This window comes from Pristis pectinata, chromosome 22 (assembly GCF_009764475.1).
Source record: "Pristis pectinata isolate sPriPec2 chromosome 22, sPriPec2.1.pri, whole genome shotgun sequence".
NCBI classification, from domain to species: domain Eukaryota; kingdom Metazoa; phylum Chordata; class Chondrichthyes; order Rhinopristiformes; family Pristidae; genus Pristis; species Pristis pectinata.
Window position 1 is genome coordinate 2,343,541 of NC_067426.1, and position 26,675 is coordinate 2,370,215.

The 26,675-nt window shown below is 44.6% G+C and overlaps 1 protein-coding gene across 1 annotated transcript; it reads right to left on the minus strand.

Moving 5' to 3' along the window:
* Positions 1 to 711: 711 nt before the first annotated feature.
* On the minus strand, positions 712 to 26,675 carry LOC127581679 (digestive cysteine proteinase 1-like). Its single transcript, XM_052036293.1, has 11 exons — positions 26,622 to 26,675; positions 26,140 to 26,199; positions 23,216 to 23,308; positions 20,926 to 21,098; positions 17,655 to 17,895; positions 15,071 to 15,269; positions 12,736 to 12,929; positions 7,038 to 7,129; positions 4,551 to 4,712; positions 2,780 to 2,969; positions 712 to 899 (listed from the first exon to the last, which is right to left on the minus strand). The coding sequence occupies exons 1-11, from the start codon at positions 26,671 to 26,673 to the stop codon at positions 712 to 714; spliced, it is 1,644 nt and encodes a 547-aa protein (XP_051892253.1). The 5' UTR covers positions 26,674 to 26,675.

A 26,675-nucleotide genomic window follows, 5' to 3' on the forward strand; every position in this document is an offset into this window, starting at 1 on the left:
TTTGCTTGGTGTAAAATAACACTGATTAATGTTCCTATGAAACACATTGAGATATTTTACCATATTAAAAGGCACTATTTAAATACAAGGTATTGACAATGTTGTCTTTAAAGATTGTGACAATGATTTGGCTGAAATATTGACAGGCTAAGGTGAACTGTCCCGACTGCAGTTAATGGGGGTTGAGGGTGATTTCTTGCTTTGTAAAAATATCCTGCAGTGTACAATGAGGAATATTGAATAAAAATACCCCACTTGAATGTGACTTCCTTTTTAAATAATTATCACTCTGATACTCTGACCTGTTTGCAAAACACTTTAACAGGAAACCACACACAGAAGTAGAGCTGAATTTTATGAAGAACTTCACAATGATTTATTAAGGCAAATACATTACGTCAAAAGACAGTTATTGCTTCTGTTTGACCATACATTCTTTACTTCTCATTATCAGGTTTGGAAATCATTCCATAAAAGAAGGTGGCACAATCTGCAAGCCCTTGCATGGTGTTCATCAGTCCAACAAAAGTAGAAAAAAACAAATAAAATTTAAACTTTAAAGGGCAATAGTGTGATGGTTTTGCATTTACCTATTAATTGTTATGTAAACGGTTTTCATCATAAGAAAAGATGTTGCAATAATCTGCACAAGAGAAAAATTCTGACTGAACATTATGATTGATGAGGGGACGACAAATAAACAAGTGTGTGTCACTCCAAGGTGACATATGTTGCGTCTGTAGTAACTCCACAGTTGTTGTCTTGCATAGCCATCAGTATAAATCCATTATTACCCCAGTATGTTGACCAAGAGTTTTTAATGAGCCAATATGGCTGACCATTAATTGTTCCATAGCCAATGGCAAGCACAGCATGATCCAAATCTTCCAGCTTGTTTCCTAAAAACAGCAACATCATAACATTAAAACATTTTCATGGAATGCGTCCACTCCTATCTTTCTTTGAATCAATTTTAGCGATGCGCTTAACTTCACAGTAAGCACAGTGATCTCTATAGTTTTATACACAGACTCTGTGTCAACCCTGGAGAGAAACTGGAGAAAGTACTGTTTGTGTTAATGGGAATACATCACCCTAATCATATGTCACTTTTCCTTTTGTTTGAGAATAAAAAACATGGGCTAGGAGACAGATGTATATTGATAAATTAATCCATCAAAATGCAAATAACTCTATCAGATATCTAAATGAAAATTTGAATTGAACTATGAATATACAACTCTATGTAAAAGATCTGGTAATTTTTAAAGTGAATCCACTCTTGTTACTATAAAAGAGCAAAAGAGTGGTTTCCCAAAAAACATTTCTACTTCTTAAATCATTCTGTCTTTATTTCATTAATGACTCAATGACCTCAGCTATCCATGTCACTCAAACAGGCCAATGAAGACAAAGCCTTCCTCCAAGTAGATTCTTCCAATCCTGATTGCCTACACTCAAACACCAGCCAAAGGCACATACAATTAGTTTCATTTTTTTTTCTTAAAGCATTTTATATTCAAGCACAAATCCTTTCAGATTCAGTGTGGGAGTGAGGGATATGTCCCACTGGTACCTCAATGGCATGGCAGTGGAAGGGGCACACAGTGATATTAAACCACCTTCAGATGAGCTTGATTGTGAGCTTGGCCTTGTGTTGGGAGGTTTAGGGCTAACATACTTTTACAATGGAGAGAAAATAATAGAAGAGTTGATGAACTTATTGGATTATATAAGCAAAGTATTGGTTTACTATTGTCACTTGTACCAAGGTACAGTGAAAAACTTGTCTTGCATACCGATCGTACAGGTCAATTCATTTCACAGTGCAGTTACATTGGGTTAGTACAAAGTGCGTTGATGTAGTACAGGTAAAAACAATAACAGTTCAGAATAAAGTATCACAGCTACAGAGAAAGTGCAGTGCAATAAAGTGCAAGGTCACAACAAGGTAGATTGTGAGGTCATAGTCCATCTCATCGTATAAGGGAACCGTTCAATAGTCTTATCACGGTGGGGTAGAAGCTGTCCTTAAGCCTGGTGGTATGTGCCCTCAGGCTCTTGTATCTTCTACCTGATGGAAGAGGAGAGAAGAGAGAATGACCCAGGTGGGTGGGGTCTTCGATTATGCTGGCTGCTTCACCAAGACAGCGAGAGGTAAAGACAGATTCCAAGGAGGGGAGGCTGGTGTCCACGATGTGCTGGGCTGTGTCCACAACTCTCTGCAGTTTCTTACGGTCCTGGGCAGAGCAGTTGCCATACCAAGCCGTGATGCATCCAGATAGGATGCTTTCTATGGTGCATACTAGGAAGAGGTTGAAAGGTTGCTGTAATTTTTATGCATTTTTCTACTGTGACGTATTGGTGAGATGCAGAGTGCATAGTGATCAAAATTATAATTGCAGCAGCGATGTTAAACATAACAAATATCCTCACCCTGTTTGATCTACACATGACTCAAGACTCACCCCATGTCTCAAGTGTCTAGCAAGCCATTCCATTGTACCATTACTGTTATGTTCAAACAGGAACTCTGTCCCCAACAGCACTGTTGGGGATAGCTCCACCAGAAAAACTGTGGTGGTTTAAGGCGGCGGCTCAGACCACCTTCTCAAGGGCAATTCAGGATGGGCAGGAAATGCTGGCCTTGCCAGTGACGCCCAGATCCCAAAAAAATGAAAAAAACATTAACCATATTGGAATAAAAAATGTTACACTTATCTTAATGCATATACCTATTGCAAAGTTGTTTCCATTAATGTGAAAGTTGAATACTTACTACATTGTGGTTCATAATAAACCCCATTGCTGTAAAATCGGAAGGACTTGTGTGACGCATCAATTCCAACAGCCACTGGGCCATTTTTAAAGATGGCCATTTTTAAAGCTTCACTATCTCCTGAAGTAACATTTGTATAGCTCTTCACCTTTGCTATCAGTATGGACTGGTTATAGTGGCAGAATCCATTCTAAAAGTAAATAAATTAAAAGTGAAGGAAACTGAAAAACATTCAAAGTGCAGAGATCATCAAATAGAAACCAAACTAATGAAGCTGAGAATATCCTGTTTAACAGTAACAATGTGCATTTAGTTGATATTACTTGACAAATTGTTTATCTGATCTAAACTGAGCCTCAAACATTTTAGTAACCCGAGTGTTATCTTTAACTTGGTTGAGTTTATTGGACAATAGATGCAGTGTTATTCATGAGTGGATTGAGAACGCACCCCACAAATACATGTGCTGCTCAACAACAAATTCTGCAAATTACCTCCTAATGCTTTAGGAAGCTAAATATAGGTGTTGTATTTATTCATGTTTAAATGGATTACTGTGTGCATGGAGTGACGACTGAGCAGAATTAAAATGAACCTGAAAAGAATCAGAATGAAATTTATTACCACTTACTTGTATGACGTGAAATGTGTTGTTTTGCGGCAGCAGTACAGTGCAAAGACAGAAAATCTATAAATTACAGAAATAAATCAATAGTGCAAGAAAAAGGAATAACAAGGTAGTGTTCATGGGTTCATGGACCAGTCAGAAATCTGATGGCAGAGGGGAAGAAGCTGTTCCTGGAATGTTTAAAGATCGGATGAATCATAAGAAATAAAAGCAGGAGGTGGCCAATCCTACCAGTTCCACTATACATGAAGATGATAACAGATTATTTACCTCAGGGTCACTTTCCTGCTTGACTCACCATACCCCTTGATTCCTTGTTATCAACAGGCTCTCCTGTATCAATCTGCTCAGTGCTTCTGACTGAAAGCCGCATTTGATCTCAAGTCTTGGTTGTTTGCACCAACCATGTGATGTAATAACATTGTTGGTGAAAATGTGGTCCCTTTGATTTCAGTATGGTGAATGGTGGCTCAAAGGTTTGGACTTTGGATGTTTCAATGTTGGAAGCATTGCAGAGATTGTTGTTCATCCCCAGGATTAGTGCAGAAGAGTGGGGTAAATCGGGAGATGTGGGTGGGGAAGGAAGGGGCAAACAAGATCTCGCTGGTAACTCAGATCATGGCAGGAGCAAGGCCATGGAAGACAGAGGGATCCTGGGCCATGAGATGCTTAGGGGAGCTTCTACAAGCTCAGGACGCCCTGGAGTTGGTGACTTCACAGAAGAGCTCAGGAGAAGATTGAAGTCTCCGAGAATGAACACAGAGGCTGAGGAGGGAAGAAAGTGACGTTGCTGTGGGAAATGTTGGAGCAGGGTGTCGGGGGGAGCAAAGACAAAGGGAAGGGGTGGGGGACGAGTGAGGCAGAGAACAATGCCCATCACAGCAGGGGCTGGATGAAGAGCGGGGAGTGGCCATGTTGGCTGGGAATAAGGGTCATGTTGTTCTTGCAGCACATGGAGTAGGTTGTGGAACAAATGCTTTGATGCTTATCCAAACAACCTGGCTGAGCATCTTCAGGGAGACCTCTCACAGGTGCCTTTCAGGCTGCAGATGTTTTGGAAAATTGTGTCATCTGAGTAAATTCCTCACCAGATGCATTTCACTTAGGACTTTCATCCGAACAGCCTGTAACCTCTGTACCAACCTGCCCAATGTATGGACCATAAGATTCTGCATCAGCAATTCCACCGTGTTTCATGATCCATTCGAATGTTTTCCACTCCAAGCCTCCATCACAGGCATGGTTTCCAAAGCCCCAGGTGCAGTCGATCAACATTTGCTGTGAGAGAGGGATTAAATTTCCTGTCTGGAATGAGAACGAGAAGAAATTCGTGTCTCCTGGATTCGACTGAGTTTTTTTGAAGAGTTGACCAAGAGGATTGACGAGGACAGGGTAGTAGTCGTTATCTACATGGACATTAGCAAAGCCTTTGAGAAGGCCTTGCAATGGTAAACTGATCTGGAAGGTGAGATCCCATAGGATCCAGGGTGAGCGAGTCAACTGGATGCAAAATTGGCTTGGTGGGAGGAGATGGGAGTGTTGGGGCATTTTTCAGATTGGGGCTCTGTGAATAGTGGAATGCCACAGGGATTGGTTCTGGGTCCACCGTTATTTGTCATGTATATTAGCGATTTAGGTGAGAGTGTAGGTGGCCTGGTTGGTAAGTCTGGAGATGACACCAACATTGGTGGTGTAGTGAACAGGGAAGAAGGTTGTCCAAGATTACAGCAGTTTCTAGATCAGCTGGGAAAGTGTGTCAAGGAATGGCTGACGGAATTTAACTCAGACAAGTGCAAAATGTTGCATTTTGGTAAGGTAAACTTGGGCAGCACTTACACAATAAATGGCAGGGCCCGGGGGAGTGTAGAACAGAGAATCCTAAGAATACAAATACATTGTTCCCAGAAAGAGGCGACACAGGTAGACAGTGTAGTGAAGAAGGCATTTGGCATGTTTGCCTTCATCGATCAGGGCATTGAGTACAAGAGTTGGGACATCATGTTGCAACTGTATAGGATGTTGGTGAGGCTGCACCTCGAGTACTGTGCGCAGTTCTGGTCACCCAGCTATGGGAAGGGTGTCATTAAGCTGGAAAGGGTGCAGGAAAGATTCAGGATGTTACGGGACCTGGAGGGCTGGAGTTATAGGGAGAGACTGGAAAGACTGGGGCTTTTTTTCCTGGAGTGCATGAGGCTGAGGGGTGACCTTAAAGAAGTGTATAAGATCATGAGGACCATAGAGAAGGTGAATGATCACTGTATTTTTTCCCAGCATAGGGGAGTCTAAAACTAGAGGGCACAGCTAGATGGGGAAGATGTAAAGGGGACCTGAGGGAAAACATTTTCCCACAGAGGGTGATGGGCGTGTGGAACGAGCTCCCAGAGGAAGTGGTAGAGGTGGGTACAAATTACAACGTTTGAAAGGCATTGAGACAGGTACATGGTTAGGAAAGGTTTGGGGATATATGGGACAAACATAGGTGACTGGGACTCGCTGAGGTAGACACCCTGGTCAGTATGGACGAGTCCCATCCCAGGAACCAGCCTTCAGCCTTCACTGCACTCCATCAATGGCAAATATGTCCTTTTCTGTGGCGAAGAAGCCAGAACTGCACACAATACTCAAGGTGTGGTCTCACCAAACCTTCATGTAATTGTATCGAAACATCTTTACTCCTATATTCAAATCCTCTCATGATAAAGACCAATATACTGTTTGCCTTTCTTATTGTTTGCCCTGTTGCTTTCCAGTGATCTGTGTCCAAGGACACCCAGGTCCCTTTGAACAGAACATTAACGTTTCCAAATCTCTTAACTTGACTCATTATCCATGGCAGGTTCATATAGCCATGGGGCAATATGAGGGGAATACTGGGATCGGGCCCTGAATCCTTTCAATAACACTAGTCCTCTCACTCCCAAAAGAAACATTCATTCATTCCCCCTTAAAGTGAGAGAAATATGGAGCATTAACTGAAATGTAAAGTCAAATAGTTCAACATTTAACCAGGAAGTTGTTAACTGTCTCAGCAACGTCAGAGTCTGCCTCTATTTTTGGGGAGATGAGCAATTGAACAGTTTCATTAAATACGCGCAGCTATCAAACAGTCAGACCGCCACCTTGCCAATCCGTCTCCACTCTTTCCAGACTTGAGTGGAGAAGAAATTCCTTACTCCAGAGAGTGGTGAATCCTTGGAACTTTTCCCTAGGATGGCCATAGAGGGTCAGTCGATGCTTCCATTTCTCATGTTCTTACCTGATGTTTTTGTGCTGCTGAGCAGTTCCTCCATTTTCTCTTTTAACTTCAGATCTGAAGTTTCCTTTCCTTTTATCTGTTTGGTTTCTGTGGCTGAGTTAATCCCACTATACTAGCGATTGCAGCAGACAAAAGGCATTGTGAAAAATGAACATAGCCTGTTTAATATTTTGAAGGCTTTTGTCTGGGGCTTTTTTCTCTTCACTGTCTGCCCTGATACCTGTTGCAAAAAGAAGAAACTCTGGATGCTCTGGAATGGGAGGATTGATGGACCACGCTGGCTGGGATCTTCCCTTGTCTTTTCCTGCATCCCCTTCCACTTTCACACATTGTCTATCCAACAAGCTGTTTTATTTCCTGAATAAACATCTCACCTTAAGAAAGAGGGCACCTTCCAACACACCAGTTGCTCCAAAGCTCCAGCAGGAACCACACATGGCTTGGTCTTTCACAGGTGTCACTGCTCCTGAGAGACATATATAGTTCAAAATTAGGACTTATATACACGATGCCTCAAGTAGATTAAAAGTTGTTTGATAAATTGTCTCAGTGAATTTATCTGGCACAAAGTCTTCGCAGAGCTTATGATTTCAGAAGGATCATCACTACTGCTCCCTGCGTAACACAAGTATCTTGCTGTAGTTTCCACATAAAGTTTCAGTAGTTTTTCAGTGTGTATATTTCTATAAAATAAAACATTCCAAAATTGCATTGACTGATAAGTGAAGATTGACCTTAGTACACTAATGCTTGTAGGAATTGAATATTTTGCAACAATTGACTAGGAATCAAATCAAATCTCCTTAAACTTTGCATCAGGTATTTTTTTTCTGGAGCCACATAGTCCAAAGTTAAGAATCTACTGCTCAGTGTTAGGATTATATTTAACAATGGGGCCAGTTAAAGAATGGATTGTGAGATTTAACGAAGACTTTCTGTAACCACTGCAAAAATCTGTAGGGTTAAAATTAGATTAAAACAAAAATCACATCTGACCTCAATGCTAGTTCACTGATGATATTCATCCTGTTGTCAGGAAACTGTAGATTTAAACTTGACCCCAGAATTTCAGCACAAAGCGTGGAGCACCTTCTTCCCTTTGGCCCACAATGTTATGTTGAACTAGTTAAACCAGTAATTAAAAGCCTAACTAAACTAATCTCTTCTGCCTACACAATGTCCATATCCCTCCATTCTCTGCATATCCATGTACCTATTCGTGAGCCTCTTAAACACCCCTGTCATATCTGCCTCCACTACTACCCCTGGCAGCACATTCCAGGCACCCACCACTCCCTGTGTAAAAAACTTGCCCGGCACATCTCCTTTGAACTTGCCCCCCTCACCTTAAATGCATGCCCTCTGGTATGCAAGTACCCTTTCTTTCCCTAAAGGAACAAAAAGCACCAGATGGATCCCTAGTTTGCCAATCCTCCCATTGACCCCCGGAGATGCCAAACAGAGAAGTGAGCTGCCTCCTACGACACTGAAGGAGTGCAGCATCAAAAGAAATTCTTTTTCTCAAAGGGAGCTAAGTCAATCTGGCCCATTGCCTGGACTCATCCCGACCACACGTCCTGCACTCCCCCTGCCTGTACTAACCTGGGGGCAGAGACAGCCCCCCAGGCAGTGGGGTGAAGCAGGTCCTCACGAGGTGATGAGACCTCAGCTGCCGTCCCTCTGTGACCCCCATGACCCCACACCCAGAGTGCTCTCGTGACCTTTGGCAGCTTATTGCTGTCGGCAGCTTTGGAATGGTTTTTAAATAATGATCAGAAACACAAGAACTATTCAATTTTTAAAATTATCAAAAAAGAAAAACAAATTTAATTAAAACATTATAAAATACTAACTGATAAATAAAAACATCAAAATAATGTAAAATAAAGTAAAATAATAAAGATTGGGACACATAAATAAATCATAGAGAGATATGGAAACTGGCCCTTTGGCCCACTGAGTCCGTGCTGACCAGCAGCCACCCATTACACTGAGCCGACATGAACTCATTTTATGATTAAGATGGAAGCTGAAAAACAAGTGCCTTTTTTATAAAAAATATCTTTTATAATAATTTAAAATACAATACGAAAATTATATCTAGAAGTATTTATCTCAGGGAATCACAATCCACACATATAAATCTAAAATAGTTTACCAGAAAGATAAGATACCTTTATTAGTCACATGTACATTGAAACACACAATGAAATGCATCTTTTATGCAGAATGCTCTGGGGGCAGCCCGCAAGCGTCGCCACGCTTCCAGCACCAACATAACATGCCCACAACTTCCTTACCATCCGTCTTTGGAATGTGGGAGGAAATCGGAGCACCCGGAGGAAACCCATGCAGACATGGGGAGAACATACAAACTCCTTACAGACAGTGGTCAGAATTGAACCTGGGTCGCTAGCGCTGTAATAGTGTTATGCTAACTGCTACATTACAAAATAAAATAACTCAAGCATTTTCTAGATGTCGCTTCTGCCGACAGGCTCAGTGATTTCCATTCCATTCATTGTTAACTTGTGGGCCAGGTGTGAAGTGCACCCAGACCCCTATCCTTAGCACCCCAGCGCAACACCACTTGGCTCAATGGTGAATCCAGTGGTGGAGTAGTGGGTTAGATGTGCCAGCACCGACCAGTCTCAAATAAAAGAATTGGCTCATTTGTCAGTTCATGGGTTCATGGACCATTCAAAAATCTGATGGATTTAACTGGATGAGCACTTTCCCCTGTTTTGGTCATACAACAATAGTAATTGCAGCTCAAAACAAATATAGTGGTGTGAATCTTTTCTGCTGGGATGAGGATGTGGTATTGCTTGAATTTAATTTTCATTCTGTGACCACGTTTCACACAGATGACAGAGACTGGTAAGGTTGATGAGTGGCAACATCTACCAGCATTACACCTTCAGATCGACAGAGGTGCAAGGTTCCACAATGAGATATTTCTTTTTAAACTGTGTTCGATGCACTAACTAAATGGCAAAGGGTATAATCAGATGGGAATAACCAGTAAAAGCCCCATTTCTCTTCCTTAAAAATGCATTTTAAACAGGTTTGATGCTAAAACTGTAAAACATTGGAACTGTTGTGCCCAAGACTGCAAGAAAATGTAGTGACTTGTGGACACAGCTCAATCCATCACGGAAACCAGCCTCCCCTCCATGGACTCTGTCTACACTTCTTGCTGCCTTGAGAAATCAGCCAACATAATCAAAGACCCCAGCCACCCCAGACATTCTCTCTTCTCCCCCCTCCCATCAGACAGAAGATACAAAAGCTTGAAAACACATACCATCAGGCTCAAGGAAGTTTCCATCCCGCTGTTACAGGAATCTTCAACGGACCTCTTGTATGACAAAAGTGAACTCTTCACCTCACAATCTGTGTCGTTATGGCTGTTGCACCTTATTTTCTGCCTGCACTACACTTTCTCTGTAACCGTGACACTATATTCTGCATTCTGTTATTTCCTTTTGTACTACCTCGATGTACTTACGTATGGAATATTCAGTCTGGATAGCACACAAACAAAAGCTTTTCCCTATGTCTTGGTACATGTGACAATAATAAACCAATTACCTGATTTAACAGGAAGTGGACACACCACCAATCAGTGCTAGCTGGGAAACAAAGACAATGGAAACCTAAATACTCCGGGCATTGTGGTTGACATTACTCTGCTGACAACAGTTTAGGAATTTCTTCATGCTAAGTTTAACATGGAGATTCCAGAATTTCTGCCGGTGACTCGGTGGTCCCCCAGGGTGTGGAGTTCTGCAGCTTTCTCCACTGCAGTCAGGGCAATTGGTTGAATTGATGGAACCTTGTTTTGAGCTGGATCAGCACATTGTGCTCTGCTTCTGAAATTCATTCCATTGAAATCTCCTGAATTCCTGGGCAGAGGAGGAGGTGGAGGCAGAGGCAGGAACAATAACAACATTCAACAGGCATCTGGACAGGTATTTGAATGAGCAGGGCACAGAGGGAGATGAAGCAACGCAGGCAGGTGGAATTAATAAAGATAGGCATGATGGTCAGCATAGACACAGTGGGCTGAAGGGCCTGTTTCTATGCTGTACAACTCGATAACTCGACATGATCATCATGTCAAATGTGGGAACAAAGTGGGTTCCTTGGTTCAACAATAGTCAGTTTTTAATTATCATCCTTGTTTTCAGATCCTTCCTCGGTCTTGTTCTCTTTCTCTCTTTAATCTCTTGCCACTCTCAAAGATTTCTACTCTCTCCCTATTCTAGCCTCTTGATCATTGACAAATTTACTCCCTCTGCCATTGGTGGCTATGCTTTCAGCTACTGAGGCACAAGCTCTGGAATTTGCCCACTAATCGTAGGCTGAAGGGCCTGTACTCTGCTGTAATGTTCAATGTTCTTAAACCCCTTCCCCTCTTTACCTGCTTTAGATCATTCCCTAAAATGCACCACTGGAACCAAACTTTCATCCACCCTGGTATCTTCCTGTCTACCCTGGTGTCAGCTTCCATTTGATAATACTCCTGTCAAGTGCATTGGGACTAGGTTGCATTAACAAAGAGCTCATATAGACTCAACAGGCCAAATGGCTTCCTTCCACCCTGTAATCATTCTGTGATTTCACTGTGTTTAGAGCGGTGTATTGACATTTTCAGCTCGGACGTCCAACTGAACAATTAACCAGTTTAATCGGTTGGGAAGGGCAGGTGGGAGGAGGGCAACATCAGATGAAAAGGTCACGTGAAGCATTCACATTAATAAAACTGCAGGTTGAAACTCTCTGGTTTAGTATCTTTGGGACCTGGCCGGTGTCAGACCACAGAAATTCCAACCCCCCCCCCCCCCCCCCCCCCCCATCATCTTCTCCTGGGCAAGAGAACGGTGTTTTTGAGAAATGGACACCCCCCAGGTTAGGTAAGGGTTCTGAGAACTGTCTCTAACCTGAAGTTTCTATAAATAGGAAACACTACCAACTGGGATTACAAAAGTTGCACTGGTAGGTTAATTAGTTACAGATTAGTACAGATCTTAGTTAATTTTACATTTTAGTCAGAATTAGTTAATTAGACAGATCTGTACTACAGATTCAAAACATGCTGGACCACGGGATCAGTCACGGCATCGAGTATAGTAGCTGGGACGTTATGTTGCAGTTGTACAAGTCGTTGGTGGGGCTGCACTTGGAGCACTGTGGACAGTTTAGGTCACCCTTTTATAGAAAAGATGTGGTTAAAAGATGTGGAAAGAGCACAGAAAAGATTTATGAGGATGTTGCCAGGACTAGAGGGCCTGAGTTATAGGGAGAGGTTGGGCAGGATGGGTCTTTATTACTTGGAACCTAGGAGAATGAAGGGCAACCTTACAGAAATGTTTAAAATTATGAAAGGCATAGATAAAGTGGATGATAACAATTTTTTCCCCAGGGTATAGGTTTAGGGTGAGAGGGGAATGATTTAAGGCATGATAGTGTAGTAGTTAGTGTAACACTATTACAGTGCCAGCATCCCGGATTCAATTACGGCCACTGTCTGTAAGGAGTTTGTACATTGTCCCCGTGTCTGCATGGGTTTCCTCCGGGTGCTCTGGTCTCCTCCCACATTTCAAAGACGTACGGGTTAGGAAGTTGTGGGCATGCTATGTTGGTGCCGGAAGCGTGGCGACACTTGCGGGCTGCCCCCAGAACACTCTACGCAAAAGATTCATTTCACTGTGTGTTTCGATGTACATGTGACTAACAAAAATACCTTAAAAAGGGATCTGAGGGGTAACATTTTTACACAGAGGGTGGTGAGTGTATGGAACGAGCTGCCAGAGGAAGTGGTTGAGGCAGGTACAATAGTATTACTTAAGAAGCACTTGGATAGGTATATGGAGGGATATGGGCTGAACACAAGAAGTTGGGACTAGCAGAGTGGGCACCGTGGTCGGCACGGACTGGTTGGGCTGAAGGGCCTGTATCCGTGCTGTAATGCTCTAAGACTCTACGGGAGTCGCTGGACCATAGAATGCCGGACTGGAGAGTTTCAACCTATGATAATACTTTTCCTTCCCGAAACTGATGACATACCATATAACCTCCAGTCCAGACTGGTAGGAAGAACCACGGACATGTAACGCTCTGTAGGAAAAGGCTGCCCATTGTTGAGCAAGGATCCCTTAAGCCTTCCTCTCATGGCTGCTGTCTCCTCCTCAGTTCGGTCAGCAAGATGGTTAACTTCCATTTTATACGACATGTTTGCCCGATTCTTTGAATGGATGTACCTTAAAAAAATAATCCCCACTGAAACAGATTAGTGGATAATAGAGTGAAGGAAGCTTCCTGTATCACGAAGCTTGTCCCCTTGTGAAGGAGAGAATTGATTAGCATAGATATTTGGTGAAACAACTGAACAAGTTCATCTGTGGACTTCACCTCCAACTGGTTTTACAATGACTGGCATATCAACATGTCAGTTGTATTTTGTGTAACTATTATGAACTAAAATTAAATCAACAGTTTTTCACTGAAAATTTCAGTTGTTAAAAAATTTCAATAAATTCTGCGACTTACTTCTGATGATGTAGGAGACCATTGAATCCACTGGGTCCGTCTGTTTCCCAGGAAAGTAGTCCCACCAGTCCTTTTCCCCCTCCCCTTATTCCCGTATTCCTGCATGCTCTTCCTCACATGTCCATCCACTCCCATTTGATTCTTTTGCTGCCTACGTACGCCGCGAACTAACGTACAGTAATCATTTGACCTGCCAGCACAGCTTTGGATGTGGGAAGAAACCACTGTGGTCCTGGAGACTATGTGCAAACTCCACACAGACAGTGCCTAAACTCAGGATTGAATCCAGATCCCTGCAACAGGGAGGTAGCAGTACTGACTACAACACTACCATGTTGCCATTATTTTCAGTAGCAGGAGAGAACCATTTGACCCCCATTTCCTGCTCCTGTGCTTCAAGGTCACTCCTCCCTCCAACCTCCATGGCCCCCCATTCTACCCAGTGTCCAAAATCTATCCGTCTTAGTGACTGTGCATTGACACAGTCTCGGGGTGGAGAACTCCAAAGATTCATAATGCTCTGGGTGAAGAACTTCCTGGTCCTAAATGGCCACCCCCCTCAACCAGTGACCACACCCTTCCCATTCTACCCCCTCCAGTCACTCCAGAAGAAGTTCAAGGTTTCCCTGAGATCACCTTCTGAATAATGAATGTAGGCCCATGCTACCCAGTCTCATGAAATATTCCCTTTCCTGGAATTAATTGGCCAAGTACACTCTTGTTCTGCCTTAATACTGAACAAAGGTCGAGGCTAATTTTCATCTTTCAGAAAGTTGGTTTCTTTACTTCAAGCCTGCTGAGTGCACATATCTACAAACAGAGCCCTCACAGACAGCAATCAGAATGATAAAGATTCAAGCAGTGATACAGGATGCATCCTCAAAATCTCCATGACATCTTTTGGCTTTGAGGGAATCAATTATACATATTGCCACATGAATTAAATGATCTCAATACTCTTCTGGTGGGACAGATGCATTTTGTATCATACTTACATGTTAAGCAGACAATTGGTGAATGTATCAGAGGAGGGCTACAATACCAGAACAGCCACATATTAAATACCACTCCAACTTCTTCTGTAGCCGTGAGGAACGGCTGGTTGTCCTACAAATTCTGGGATCAGAAGTGAAACTGAGCTCTTACTTAATTGGCCTCCCAAAGATCCATTGGGCTATTTGAAGAAGGGCACAGTGTTCCCCTGGCCAAGCTTCGTGTCTCAGCCAAACACAAACAATCTCATTATTCACTGCTGCAGGCAGTATTACCTCTGTGGTTTCTTGCCTAGTGATTGTCAAAGCAGTGATATGCTACCGTTGGTCATAAACAGTCATAAGAAGCTGAATAAAGGCAATTTAGAATAGGATAGAATTGTGGAATTGTTACCAGAGCCCATTCAGCCCATGGAGTCTGTGCCAGCTCCTACCCTATGTTAAAAAAGATCTTCACTTAAATTAATGCAAAATGTTCTGCCAAAATTGCTGGATTATTTTATAAAAGTGTCCATCTACATTGAGGAGTATTTCTTGCTCTTAGCTGATGTTCGAGATAATCCTATAATGCTTTAGTATTAATGCTTGTACTTAACCCTTCATAAAGGATGTTTACGCAACATATCACTGAGTAATGAGCAATGAAGGGTTTAATTTATTTTTTTGCAGACGTGCTTATATTTAGGAATACAATCGGAGCAACGTTGATTGCCAGAATGAGAATTGCAACCACCAAAACCCCGTGCTTTGATTGGTGTGGAGGTAAAGCAAATCCCAGGAGCGAAAATCCTGGCGAGATTGACCTACACCCTTAGGGCTACCAAAGGTAATGATTTCCAAGGTTCCAAATTCAGTGTTACCTCATGTTATGAGTGAAGGTAGTCCTTCTAAACTCGTGCTCCACGTCACCCTCCTCGTACTCCTTCCCAAACTTCTCTTTGTAATGCTGGAAGAACCGATGAGCCCGGTCTTCCTTATCCGTGTTAACCAAATCTTCAATGGGATTGGCCAGGATTCTGTGTTCCACTCCAGGACCAGAGAACCCCTCACAAGACAAACCTGGAATAATCAGATGGGATGCAAAGAATATCAGCACAGGTGTCCAGCATTCTCAGTGCTTCTAACAGCACAAGTGCAGGAAATAACATCATCCCCATTAAACCTAACATAAATTAAGATGTTAGTAATGCATAAATATGATATTTATCTTTGCTTTCTGGTTAAAATGTAATCAATGTGACAGCTTACTATATGAGGAGAATCAGACTCAATGTATCAGACACATTCTCAATAAAATTTAAGTGTACCCAGATAAAGAATGGAGCTGCAATTCCAAGTCTTCAACTTGTAAAAGTATTCAGGACCCCCTGTTAGTTCTCCAGCTGCTTCACACTTCCACAACACACCTTGATCCTGTGTATCTCAGCCTCTCTTTCTGACCTTCGATGCTGATGGAGTCAGTTTTGAATTGAGTTCCTTTTCTCTTCCCAGAACGGTTTCTCTGTTAACAATCTCCAAGTGCTTGAGAATTAAAGTTGCCCTGTTGGAGGGACAGTGGTGTAGCTCGTGTACCAGTGACCCAGGTTTGGTCCCGACTTCCAGTGCTGTCTGTGTGGAGTTTGCACATTCTCCCTGTGACTGCGTGGTTTCCTCCAGGTGCTCCGGTTTCCTCCCACATCCCAAAGATGTGTGGCTTGGTACAGCAATTGGCTGCTGTAAGTCACCCCTAGAGTGTAGGTGAGTGGTAGAATCTCAAAGGATTGATGGGAATGTGGGGAGAATAAAATTATTGGGAAGGGTTTAGTGTAAAAATGAGTGCTTGATGGTAGGTGCAGACTCAGTAGGTCAAAGGCCTGTTTCCATTCTCTCTCTCTATGACATAACCTGAAATCACTGATGTCTCCCATTTAAGTTACTATTAGCATCAAAAGCAACCAGGGTGACACCAAGCTGTAGTACTTCATAATCTATGATTTTAAAAATACATGGCAACTTACTTTATAATTTCCATTATGAATAGATAATCAGTGGAAACAGACCAATTGGAAACCAGAGCTTTGTGCCATGTGAATGGTTCTGCAGAATCTCTCGATTCAGAATACTGCAAGCAGGAAGGGTTGCTGGTGTGCCAGTTATCTCCAACGGCATCACAACACACCTGGCCCAGGCTAGGTAGTCACACCACACACCTGGCCCAGGCTAGGTAGTCACACCACACACCCGGCCCAGGCTAGGTAGTCACACCACACACCCAAAACAGGTTGTCCTCTGCCAGCACTGAAATATTATGTGTGAAATCATGAGGGGGCACAATCAGGTAAGTAGGAGGGATTTATTTCCCTCAGCAGAGGGGTTAGAGATTTGAAATAATTGGTCAAAGGATTAGATGAGGAAAGGTTTATTTCGTAGGGGCTGTTGGGCATCTTGAATTCACTGCCTGAGAAGGTAGGAGATGGAGAAACCCACGTCACATTTAACCCTGGGATGTGTCCTTGAAGAGGTGGGACCTGTGGGGCCAGTGTGGGAGGTGGGATTCCCCGTCTGCATTCTACATTTTCAGTAACTCTATGAACACCAACATCTCTTAACAAGTGGCATGGTGTCATGACAACAACATTTCCCTCAACGTCAGCAAAACAAAACAGCTGGCCATTGGCTACGGGAAGGGGGGTGGTGCATATGGTTCTGTTTACATCAACAGCGCTGAGGTAAAGAGGGTTGAGAGCTTCAAGTTCTAAGGAGTGAACGTCGCTAATAGCCTGTCCTGGTCCAAACACGTAGACGCCACGGCCAAGAAAGCTCACCAGCGTTTCTACTTCCTCAGGAGGGTAAAGAAATTTGTCATGTCCCCTTTGACCCTCACTAACTTTTATTGATGCACCGTAGAAAGCATCCTGTCCAGATGCATCGCAGCTTGGTATGGCAACTGCTCTGCCTGAGTCTGCAAGGAACTGCAGGGAGTTGTGGACACAGCTCAGCACATCACAGAAACCAGCCTCCCCTTCATGGACTCTGTCTACACTTCTCGCTGCCTTGGGAAATTAGTCAACATATTCAAAGTCCCCACCCATCCCAGACAGTCTCTCTTCTCCCCCCTCCCATCGGGCAGGAAATACAAAAGCCTGAAAACATGTACCACCAGGCTCAAGGACAGCTTCTATCCCATTGTTACAAGACTATTGAACAGCCCCCTAGCACAATAAGATGAACTTTTGACCTCACAATCTACCTCGTTGTGGCTCTTGTACCTACAGTCTGCTGCACTTTCTCTGTAACTGTAACACTTTATTCTGCATTGTGTTATGTACTGATGTGATGAAATGATACAAGATAAGAAATGATCTGTATGGATGGCATGGAAAACAAAGTTTTTTACTGTACTTTGGTACATGTGACAATAACAAACCAATTTACTTGACTAATTAATTAAGTTACAGGATTTACCTTCAGGCAGCTTGAAGACACTTGGATCCACTTCAAAGTGGACAGAGTGATAATCAACTTCATACTTGTCGTAATGTGTGCCAAGCAGGGTGTTGTACCCCTTCATTACATAGTGCACTGGAATGGGGCCCAGGGTGGAATTGGTGATCCATATGGTGTACCTGTTCTTCTTTTTGTGCACATAGGTAATATTTTGCCACACCGTGCAGTGTTGACCGTTGTAATCCTCTTCCTTTAGAAACTAAAGGAAAAAAGGACATTACAAAGTTAGACTTGCAGAACAGAAACTCTGCTAGCTCTGGGTCACCTCCCAAAGGCCTTCCGATATTTTGCAACAGGTCAGCAACACAAAAGGTTCAAAAGCCAACTCTGAGAAAATGTGACACCATTCAACCTCTCAAAGCCCAAACCAGCCTGTGACAGGGGGTAGGGCAGGGTTCAGAGGAAGAGCCCAGGGGTGGGGGGAGGTTCAGGGATTAGACAGGGATTGGAGTGGGGGTGTACGAGGGTCAGCAGTGGTCGATGGGTTGAGTAACTGGTGCAAGTGCCGGCTTCCAGGGACCAGTGGGGGAGGGGGCAAGAAATAAGGGTCTCTACTGGGAGGGGGGAGAGGGTCACTGGGCAGGAGGAGGGCTTGTTCACAGGGGTGCAGGTACAATGTGTGAGGATGGTGCCAGCTGGGAAAGGGGGTGAAGGGGGTGGGAGAGGGGGTCAGGTTACCCAGATGGTGGGTAGAAGGTGAATGAGTGTGGATGAAGGCCATGAATTGTCAGTGAGCTCCTGGGGTCAGGGGCCAAAGGAAAACCTAATGCTGGGCTGGGGCTGGCTCCTGAGGTGGGAGGGGGCAGAGGTGGGGTTCAAAGGCAGTGTGGACGTCTGTGCTGCAGAGGGTATGGCCTCTTCCTCTGCATCCAGGCACGTGTTGTACATTGTCTGAAGCCATCATGTGTGTGCTGGGCGCTGTGGGTGTCAGTGATCAGACGGATGGAGAACCTTGAGTGTATGTATGGACCTTGGGAGATCAAAACTGGTTCATCAGTTTTGCTCTGGGTGTTGGACAAAACACAGTACATGAAGCAAATGTAAACCAAGGTTTGTACACTTATGGGTGCAGAAGTGGAGTGGTTCAGTTACTGTTCTTGTTTCTGAAGGCTTGGTCTATTGATTTGGCCAGTCGAGTTTAAATCCCACCAAGGCCACTGGAGAATTTAAATTAAAGCAACTAAATAAACCACTAGTGATCACAAAACTATTATCTGGTTCATTAACATCGCTCGGGAACAGAAATCTACTGCCCTTGCTGGGTCTGGTCTCTCAGCCACCAGTGTGGTTGACGGCTACACACACCACACACACACACACACGCACTCTCACATACACACGCACTCTCACATACACACACACCCTCACGCATGCACGCACCCTCATGCACGCACCCTCACACGGTGATACTTGCTGCACTCCCTACTTACTCACTGAGGCCCTATTCCTGCAGTCTTTAAATTTAGCTGTTGTACTGGAAAATTTATTATAATACTGGTTAACCTCTTAAATAATAAGAAAATAAAAAGAGTGTTGGGGTACTGATGGAAATAACATCCAATAATCTGGAAAATCTGCCAGTCTGTCACCAAAGTCCAGAGGGTGCTGGATTATCAGATGTTCACTGTACAATCCGATCTACTCTCCCACGAGGCACGTTATACTCCTCAAGTGCAATAGCACACCGGGAAATTGAAGCTGATCATTAAAATAAGCCACCTGATGAAAAGCACTAATGGTGCTGTTCGATTTTACTGTTATAAGGAAATGTTCAAACTGATGAGACTTCAGACGAGTTAACCAGCACGGTTGCTCCACTTCCCACCGGTAGCCAATGTGAGAACAGTCTCTGCACACTCCACAGCCTCAGCAGACAACTCCGGGGGCCACCCAGAGATCACCTTCTCTTGGGGAGATGATCCACTCTTCACATTCCAGCCCGCCTTGTGTGAAATCTGCTTCTGGTCCAATGCTGAATGATGTGGCTCTGGTTTAGAGAGAGTGCCCCGTGTACTGGATTCCCAACCAGAGGATATAACTTCTCTCTATCTGCACCATCAAAGGCCTTCATCTCAAACATTGCACCTCAACTTCACAAGCTCAGAGGAATTCAAGCCAAATTTATTTAGCCTGGCTACTCAACTTAACCCTTGAAGCACAATATCCCCCCAGTAAATCAATGCTGCACACAAGAACACAAGTAAATAGGAAGCAGGTCACCCAGCCCCTCAGGCCTGTCCTGCCATTCAGTGTGATCATGGTAGATCTGACCCAGGCCTCACCTCCTCTTCTGTGCCATATCCCCATCACTGTCAATTCCCTTATCCTTCAAAAATGTATCTACCTCCACCTTAACTACCTAATGATCTAGCTTCTCAACTCTCTGGGTTACAGATCTCCAGAGATTCACCACCCTCTAAAAAGAAATTTCGATGTATTTCTGTAATAAGTGTCTGGACCCTAATCTTGTAGTTATGTCCCTTCATTCTAGACTCTGCCACTAATGAAAACATCTCAACATCTATCCTGCAAATCCTCTCAGGGACCTAATAAAGTCACCCCTCTTTCTTCTAAACTCCAAGGAACACAGACCCAAATAGTTTAGTCTCTCTGGCTAGGACAATCGTCTCATCCCAGGAATGACCCTGGTGAATCTCCTGTGGACTGCCTCCAATGTTATTATATCCTTTTGCAGGTAAGGTGACGAAAACTGTGTACAGTATTCCAGATGTGGCCTCACCAACACCCTGTATGACTGTCACTGCTCTCTCATAGGTGAACCAATCTACTGGAGGTGCCCAGTGCTGAACAGAGCCTGATTTTGAACTCATGCATTTCGCTTTGAGTTATGGAATCATTCAGCACAGAAACAGGCCCTTGGCCCACCAAGTCCATGCTGACCATCAAGCACCCATTTACATTGATCCAAGGCTAATCCCATTTTATTTTCCCCACATTCCCATCACCTACTCCCAGATTCTACCTCTCACCCATACACGGGAGGTAATTTTCAGCAGCCAATTAACCTATCAACCCATGTGTCTTGGGGATGTGGGGGGAAACCCGAGCACCAGGAGGAAACCCACGTGGTCACAGGGAGAACGTACAAACTCCACTCAGACAGGTCCGGAGATCGGGATTGAACCTGGATCACTGGAGCTTTAGGCAGCAGCTCCACCAGCTTTACAGCCCAAGTTCTAACATGTGGCCAGTGATAAAATCAGCTTACCTTAAAATTTTCCAGATTCGGAAAGACAGACTGGGGAAGGATGGGATCATCAATGGTGCCATTCACTTGGAAACACTTGATAACGTTTATCTCAGTTTCTGTGGTCTCTGGAGAAATCTTGTAACTTATTCCAGCGGGATCTTCAAATCCGTGCTGTAGGGTTATAACCTGACCTGTTGAATTGGGAAGAATCTTACTTACAAATTATCTCACAGAAGGAGGCTATTCAGCCCATTAGGTCCATGTTGTCTTTTCGCACAGTGATTCCATCCATCCCATTCCTCCTCTCCTTATTTCCCTGTGCTTTTAACTTCTGCTCTCTCACACATAACCATCACCTCCCCTTTGATTCTCCTACCACTTACCTACACGGAAGGGTAAGTTACTGTGGACAATTAACCTACCACTGCATCTCTGGGATGTGGATGGGGATGGCGGGGGGTGGGGGGGGGGGGGCAGGGGGTAATCCCACATGGTTCCAGGGAAACATGCATACAGACGGTGCCCAAGGTCAGGGGCGAGCTGTGTCCCTGGACCCACGAGGCATCAGCACGAATGCTGCACCATACCAGTTCTTACCACTTAAAGCTTGTGTCAAAAGAAGCTCAAAGAAATGATGGAGGCACCAGAGACGGCAGGTGCTGGGATCTGGAACAACACATCAAACTGCTGGAGGAGCTCGGCAGGCTGAGCAGCATCTGTGGGGCAAAGGGATGGTCGACATTTCAGATCAAGACCCTGATCAGGACTGATAGTGTAAAGGGGAGGCAGGAGGTGAGGGGGAGGGGTGAGGCAGGAGCCGGCAAGCGATAGGTGGATCCAGGGGAGGAGGGGTTGATGGAGCCAGGAGGGGGAGGGAGGGTTGGAGGTGGTGACACAGGCTGGGAGGTGAGAGGTGGAGGTGGCAAAGGGCTGCCGATGGTGGAACCTGATGACGAAGGAAGGTGGTGAGTGGAACCACAAGGGACGGGTGGTGGACAGATGGGAAGAGTGGGCAGGGGGGAGATGACGGGATAGGGGTGTGTTGAGTGTGTGGGTGATGGTCATATGGAACCATGAAGGGGAGGGGACATAACTGGATAGAAGGGATTGGGTGGGGGTTGGAAAGAAGTGGGTGTGCAATACCTGGGTGGATCAGAATGAGAGGGACAGGAACAGAGAGTGTGTGCGTTACCTGAAATTGGGGAATTCAACGTTCATGCCGTCAGGTTGTAGGCTACCCAGGCGGAATATGGGGTGCTGTTCCTCTAGTTTGTGAAATCATGAAACTCAGCTAAACTCAGAGGAACAATGTGGTTCTTGTGACTTTCCATGCTAGGATCTTGAGAACCAACATAGCTACACCGCAGAAATAATTACTTGTCTGGATATGTTTGTCATAGAGTCACAGAGCATGGATACAGGCCCTTCGGCCCAACCAGTCCATGCCGACCATGAACAAAAAAACTCCTCTTTTATAATAATAAGAAAGGTCCTTCAGTGCCTCGTTCCACAGAGGCAGGACCTGCGACCTTCTACACAAAACAGCAATGATGTGGGAGTGTTAACCACTAACTGCTGCTCCTTCAATACTTTTGAAGCAATTTGTGCTCTTGCTCGCACAAACTCATATCTAGAGATGGCCAACAACGTTGGCACAATTATCCATCAATTTCATCAATTGGTGCAAGTAATTAATTCCAGACTCTAAAATTCGACCATTCTGAAAAATATAAAACAATTTGGCAGTATGGCTTTCCCATCAGGCCGTTCCACAACCTTACCATTTTGCTTCAGTTGATTGGGACCAATGTTTGGTCAGAACAACATAGGAAGAGACCCTTCGGCCCACCATGTCTGTGCTGACCACGATGCCAATCCAAACTAATCCCATCTGCCTGCCTATCCCCTCCATTCCCTGCCTGTTCATGTGCCTCTTCAACACTGCTGCCATTTCTGCCTCCATCACTTTCCCTGGCAGCGTATTCCAGGCACCCGCCACTCTCTGTGTGAAAAACTTGCCTCGTAAATCTCCTTTAAATTTTCCCCCGTCACCTTAAACCTCTGCCATCCAGTCTTTGACATTTCCCCCCGGGAAGAGGATTCTATCTCCCCTGTCCATGCCTCTCATAATTTTATATACTTCCATCAGGTCACCCCTCAGCCACTGTTGCTCCAGAGAAAACAATCCAAGTTTGTCCAACTTAAAGATCATTAGAAGAATCTATGTGATAAATTTACACATTTGTCCCACAACCATACATCTCAATAGCTCAACCAGTATATTAATGGATCAGGTTGGAATCCGTACCATGGTAGTACTCAATGCGACTGACATTCCCAGACAGGTTGTACCAAGCTTCAAAGGGTTCTTTAATCTCAGCATACGGCAATGAGAACATTCCTGTGAACAGATTTTAAACAGTTACTTTACACACACAGAAAGAAGTCTTTCTTGCAAGTGGAAAAAACTGAATATCCTACACATCTCTATGTACCTTCACATTTGACAAAGCACATGTTATTGTCAATAAATATCATGCAAGACAACCAACAGAATCAAGGACCCCTCCCTCTTTGCTCAGTCTCTTTACCAGTCCAGGTGAAGGGTCTCGACCTGAAACATTGACTCTCCATTTCCCTCCGTAGATGCTGCTTGACCCAGTGAGTTCTTCCAGCATCTTGTGTGTTGCTCTAGATTCCAGTATCTGCAGTCTCTTATGTCTCCATCCTCTCCCCCCTCCCGTTGGGCAGAAGATATTAAAGCTTAAAAACATGCACCTCCAGGCTCAAGGACAGCTTCTAGCTGTGTGTGTGCCATCCAGACAGATCATTTCCATACGTAAGTACATTGAGGGAGTACAAAAGGGAAGACTCTTGAATGGACTCTTGAAGACTCATAAGACTCTTGAATGGACCTCTTATATGATAAAGATGAACACTTGATCTCTCAGTCTACATCATCGTGGCCCTTGCACCTTATTGTCTGCCTGCACTGCAGTTCCTCTGTAACTGGAACACTATATTCTGTATTCTGCTTTTCCCCTTTGTACTACCCCAATGTACTTACGTACGGAAATGATCTGTCTGGATTGCACACACACAAAGGCACAGTATCTTGGTACATGAGGCAATAATAACCAATGACCAATCACTAATTTCTCACTTTGTAAGGGAAGACCTCATTTACTTTTACTATTCATCTTCTGGTTTCTGTCATCCACTCCCCTAATCCTAAATGTTGACCTCAAATCTGCTGAACTCTCCTTCCCTCTGTTTTTTCTCATAACACTTACCCACAGCAGTAAGCCTGAGAGGAGCTGCAGTCATTGCAGTGGGATCCTTGTGTTCTGTGACATTGTCCCAAGGCAATGGAAAGCCCAAAACCCCAGGCATCATTGATCTACCATTCCACTGAGCAACATTCTTGTGTGGCAAACATTGCATCAAAAAGTGCCTGGTCGGTTGTAATTACGGAAACAAGGTGTTCAAGAGATTGTTAGGTAAGCAAATGGAGGAATTTAAGATAGAGGGATATGTGGGAGGAAGGGGTTAGATAGTCTTAGGCGAGGTTTAAAGGTCGGCACAACATGGTGGGCTGAAGGGCCTGTATTGTGCTGTATTGTTCTATGGTTCTATGGAAATAATACCTGTTAAACAACCAGACCACAGCAATAAAGCAGCAATAACCTGTAATTTCCTTTAAGTCTATCACTGTTTGACTATATCAGTGCAATCTGATGCTCAGTTTACAAATGTATCCAGAGTCGCATAACAGCTGTAATGATAAACACAAGCTCCCCATCTCCATAATTAAAAAAAATAAATTGCACCTTATTGGGGGACCTTGATCTATTTTAAATTAAAAACAAACAGAATGCTGGAAAATCTCAACAGGTCAGGAAGTGTCTGCAGAGGAGAAAAGGAGCTCCCTGTTAGGCTGATGGTGCTCCACCAGAGCTGTTCATCATGTTGCCTGACCTGTGGCCATATCCAGGATTCCTGCTTTTACTTCGGAGTTCCAGAATCTATAATGACTTTGTGCTTGATAGAGTCATAGAGCAATACAGCACAGATACAGGCCCTTCGGCCCCACCAGTCCATGCTGACCATGGTGCCCACTCAGCTAGTCCCAACTTCCTGTGTTCGGCCCATATCCCTCCAATCCCCGCCCTTCCATGTACCTATCCAAGTGCTTCTTAAATGACACTGCTGTACGTGCCTCACCCACTTCCTCTGGCAGCTTGTTCTGTATACTCACCACCCTCTGCATGAAAAAGTTGCCCCTCAGGTCCCTTTTAAATCTTTCCCCTCTCACCCTAAACCTATGCCCCCTACCCTGGGGAAAAGACTGTTACTGTCCACCTTATCTATGCCTCTCATTATTTTAAACATTTCTATAAGGTCATTCTCCGACATTCCAAGGAATAAAGACCCAGCCTGGCCAACCTCTCCCTATAACTCAGATCCTTGAGTCCTGGCAACATCCTCGTAAATCTTCTCTGCACTCTTTCCAGTTTAACCATGTCTTTCCTGTAACAGGGCGACCAGAATTGTACACAGTGCTCCAAGAGCAGCCTCACCAATGACTTATACAACTGCAACATAATGTCCCAGCTCCTGTACTCAGTGCCCTGACTGATGAAGGCCAGTGTGCTAAACACCTTTTTCACCACCCTGTCTACCTGTGATGCCACTTTCAACGAACCATGCACCTGTACTCCTAGGTAATCCTTATGAATTATTTTTCTGTCGGAGTGGAACCACACTCACACCCTCCCGAAAACTGATGCCTCATTACCTAAATGAGATAAGCTAATTGTCCAGCCACAGGTACCATAGGCCAAAGACCAACTTTAATTAATGGTTAACACCAGTGTCCAGAGGGAGCAGTGGGGCTGGAGAAGGTCAGGATCTTAGTCAAAATCTCTGGCTACCTCCCTCGTGCTCCTCACACACTTCCCAGGGTCTTTAGGAATTGATGGAATCACCAGAAAACATCTGTCACAACCTCAGGGGTTGGAGACCGAATGTAGGTAGAGTTAGACAGAGACAGGGCAAATATAGCAGCATCCAAACACAGAGTGAGATGGAGATGCAGAGGCCCTTTGGCCCACCGAGTCCATGCCGCCCACCGCAACTTGAACAAGAAATGCTGAAGTGCTCTTGTATCTGGCAAGAGAGGAAGCCCTTCTCCGGGAGTGTGGGGGAACAGGGCGCCTTTCCCGCACTTACCTGAGACGTGGTAAATATCTGCAAACGTCGGCGGTTCGGTCCAGGGTTTGGAGTCCAGAGCTGTTCCGGAAAATAGATTGAACCAGAAGTTAGGGCAACGTACAACAGTGCGGCAGGGAATTTAGAATCAATTCATTGCATCATCCCTTGACCCGAATGCGTTGTACAGGTGTGCAATGGCCAGTCTTGTGAAGGTCTGGGTGTGCGCTCCCGTGGCTCGGTGTGGACACGCTGCTTCCCTCTGTAACGCGAGGTGCAGGGAGCTCTGCCGCTGAGAGGTTCCGAGCTCACCCCACACCCCCGTTCTCACCGTTCTGTGCCTGGGGGGGCATTAACTTTGGAATTCGCAGCCCCCCCCTTCCTGGACAGCGTGGGTCCGAGTCACCACCGCCAGGTACACTCTGCCAGGACTCCCCCTCCTCCAGAAGCGGCGCAGGGGGAGCTGCACCCCCTGCCCTCCCCGGCCCGGGGTGTTTCGGTACCTGAGACGGCGCCCAGGAGCAGGACCCCGAGGCAGAGCACCACCGGCCCCATCA

Excerpts from the sequence above, each read along its gene's own strand:
- LOC127581679 (XM_052036293.1), bottom strand. The coding sequence starts at position 26,673 with ATGGGGCCGGTGGTGCTCTGCCTCGGGGTCCTGCTCCTGGGCGCCGTC. Across the intron at positions 12,930-15,070 it reads ACCTTCACTCATAACATGAG|GTACATCCATTCAAAGAATC; the intron begins GTAACACTGAAT and ends TATTTTTTTAAG. Across the intron at positions 900-2,779 it reads TTATTATGAACCACAATGTA|GAAACAAGCTGGAAGATTTG; the intron begins GTAAGTATTCAA and ends TGCTGTTTTTAG.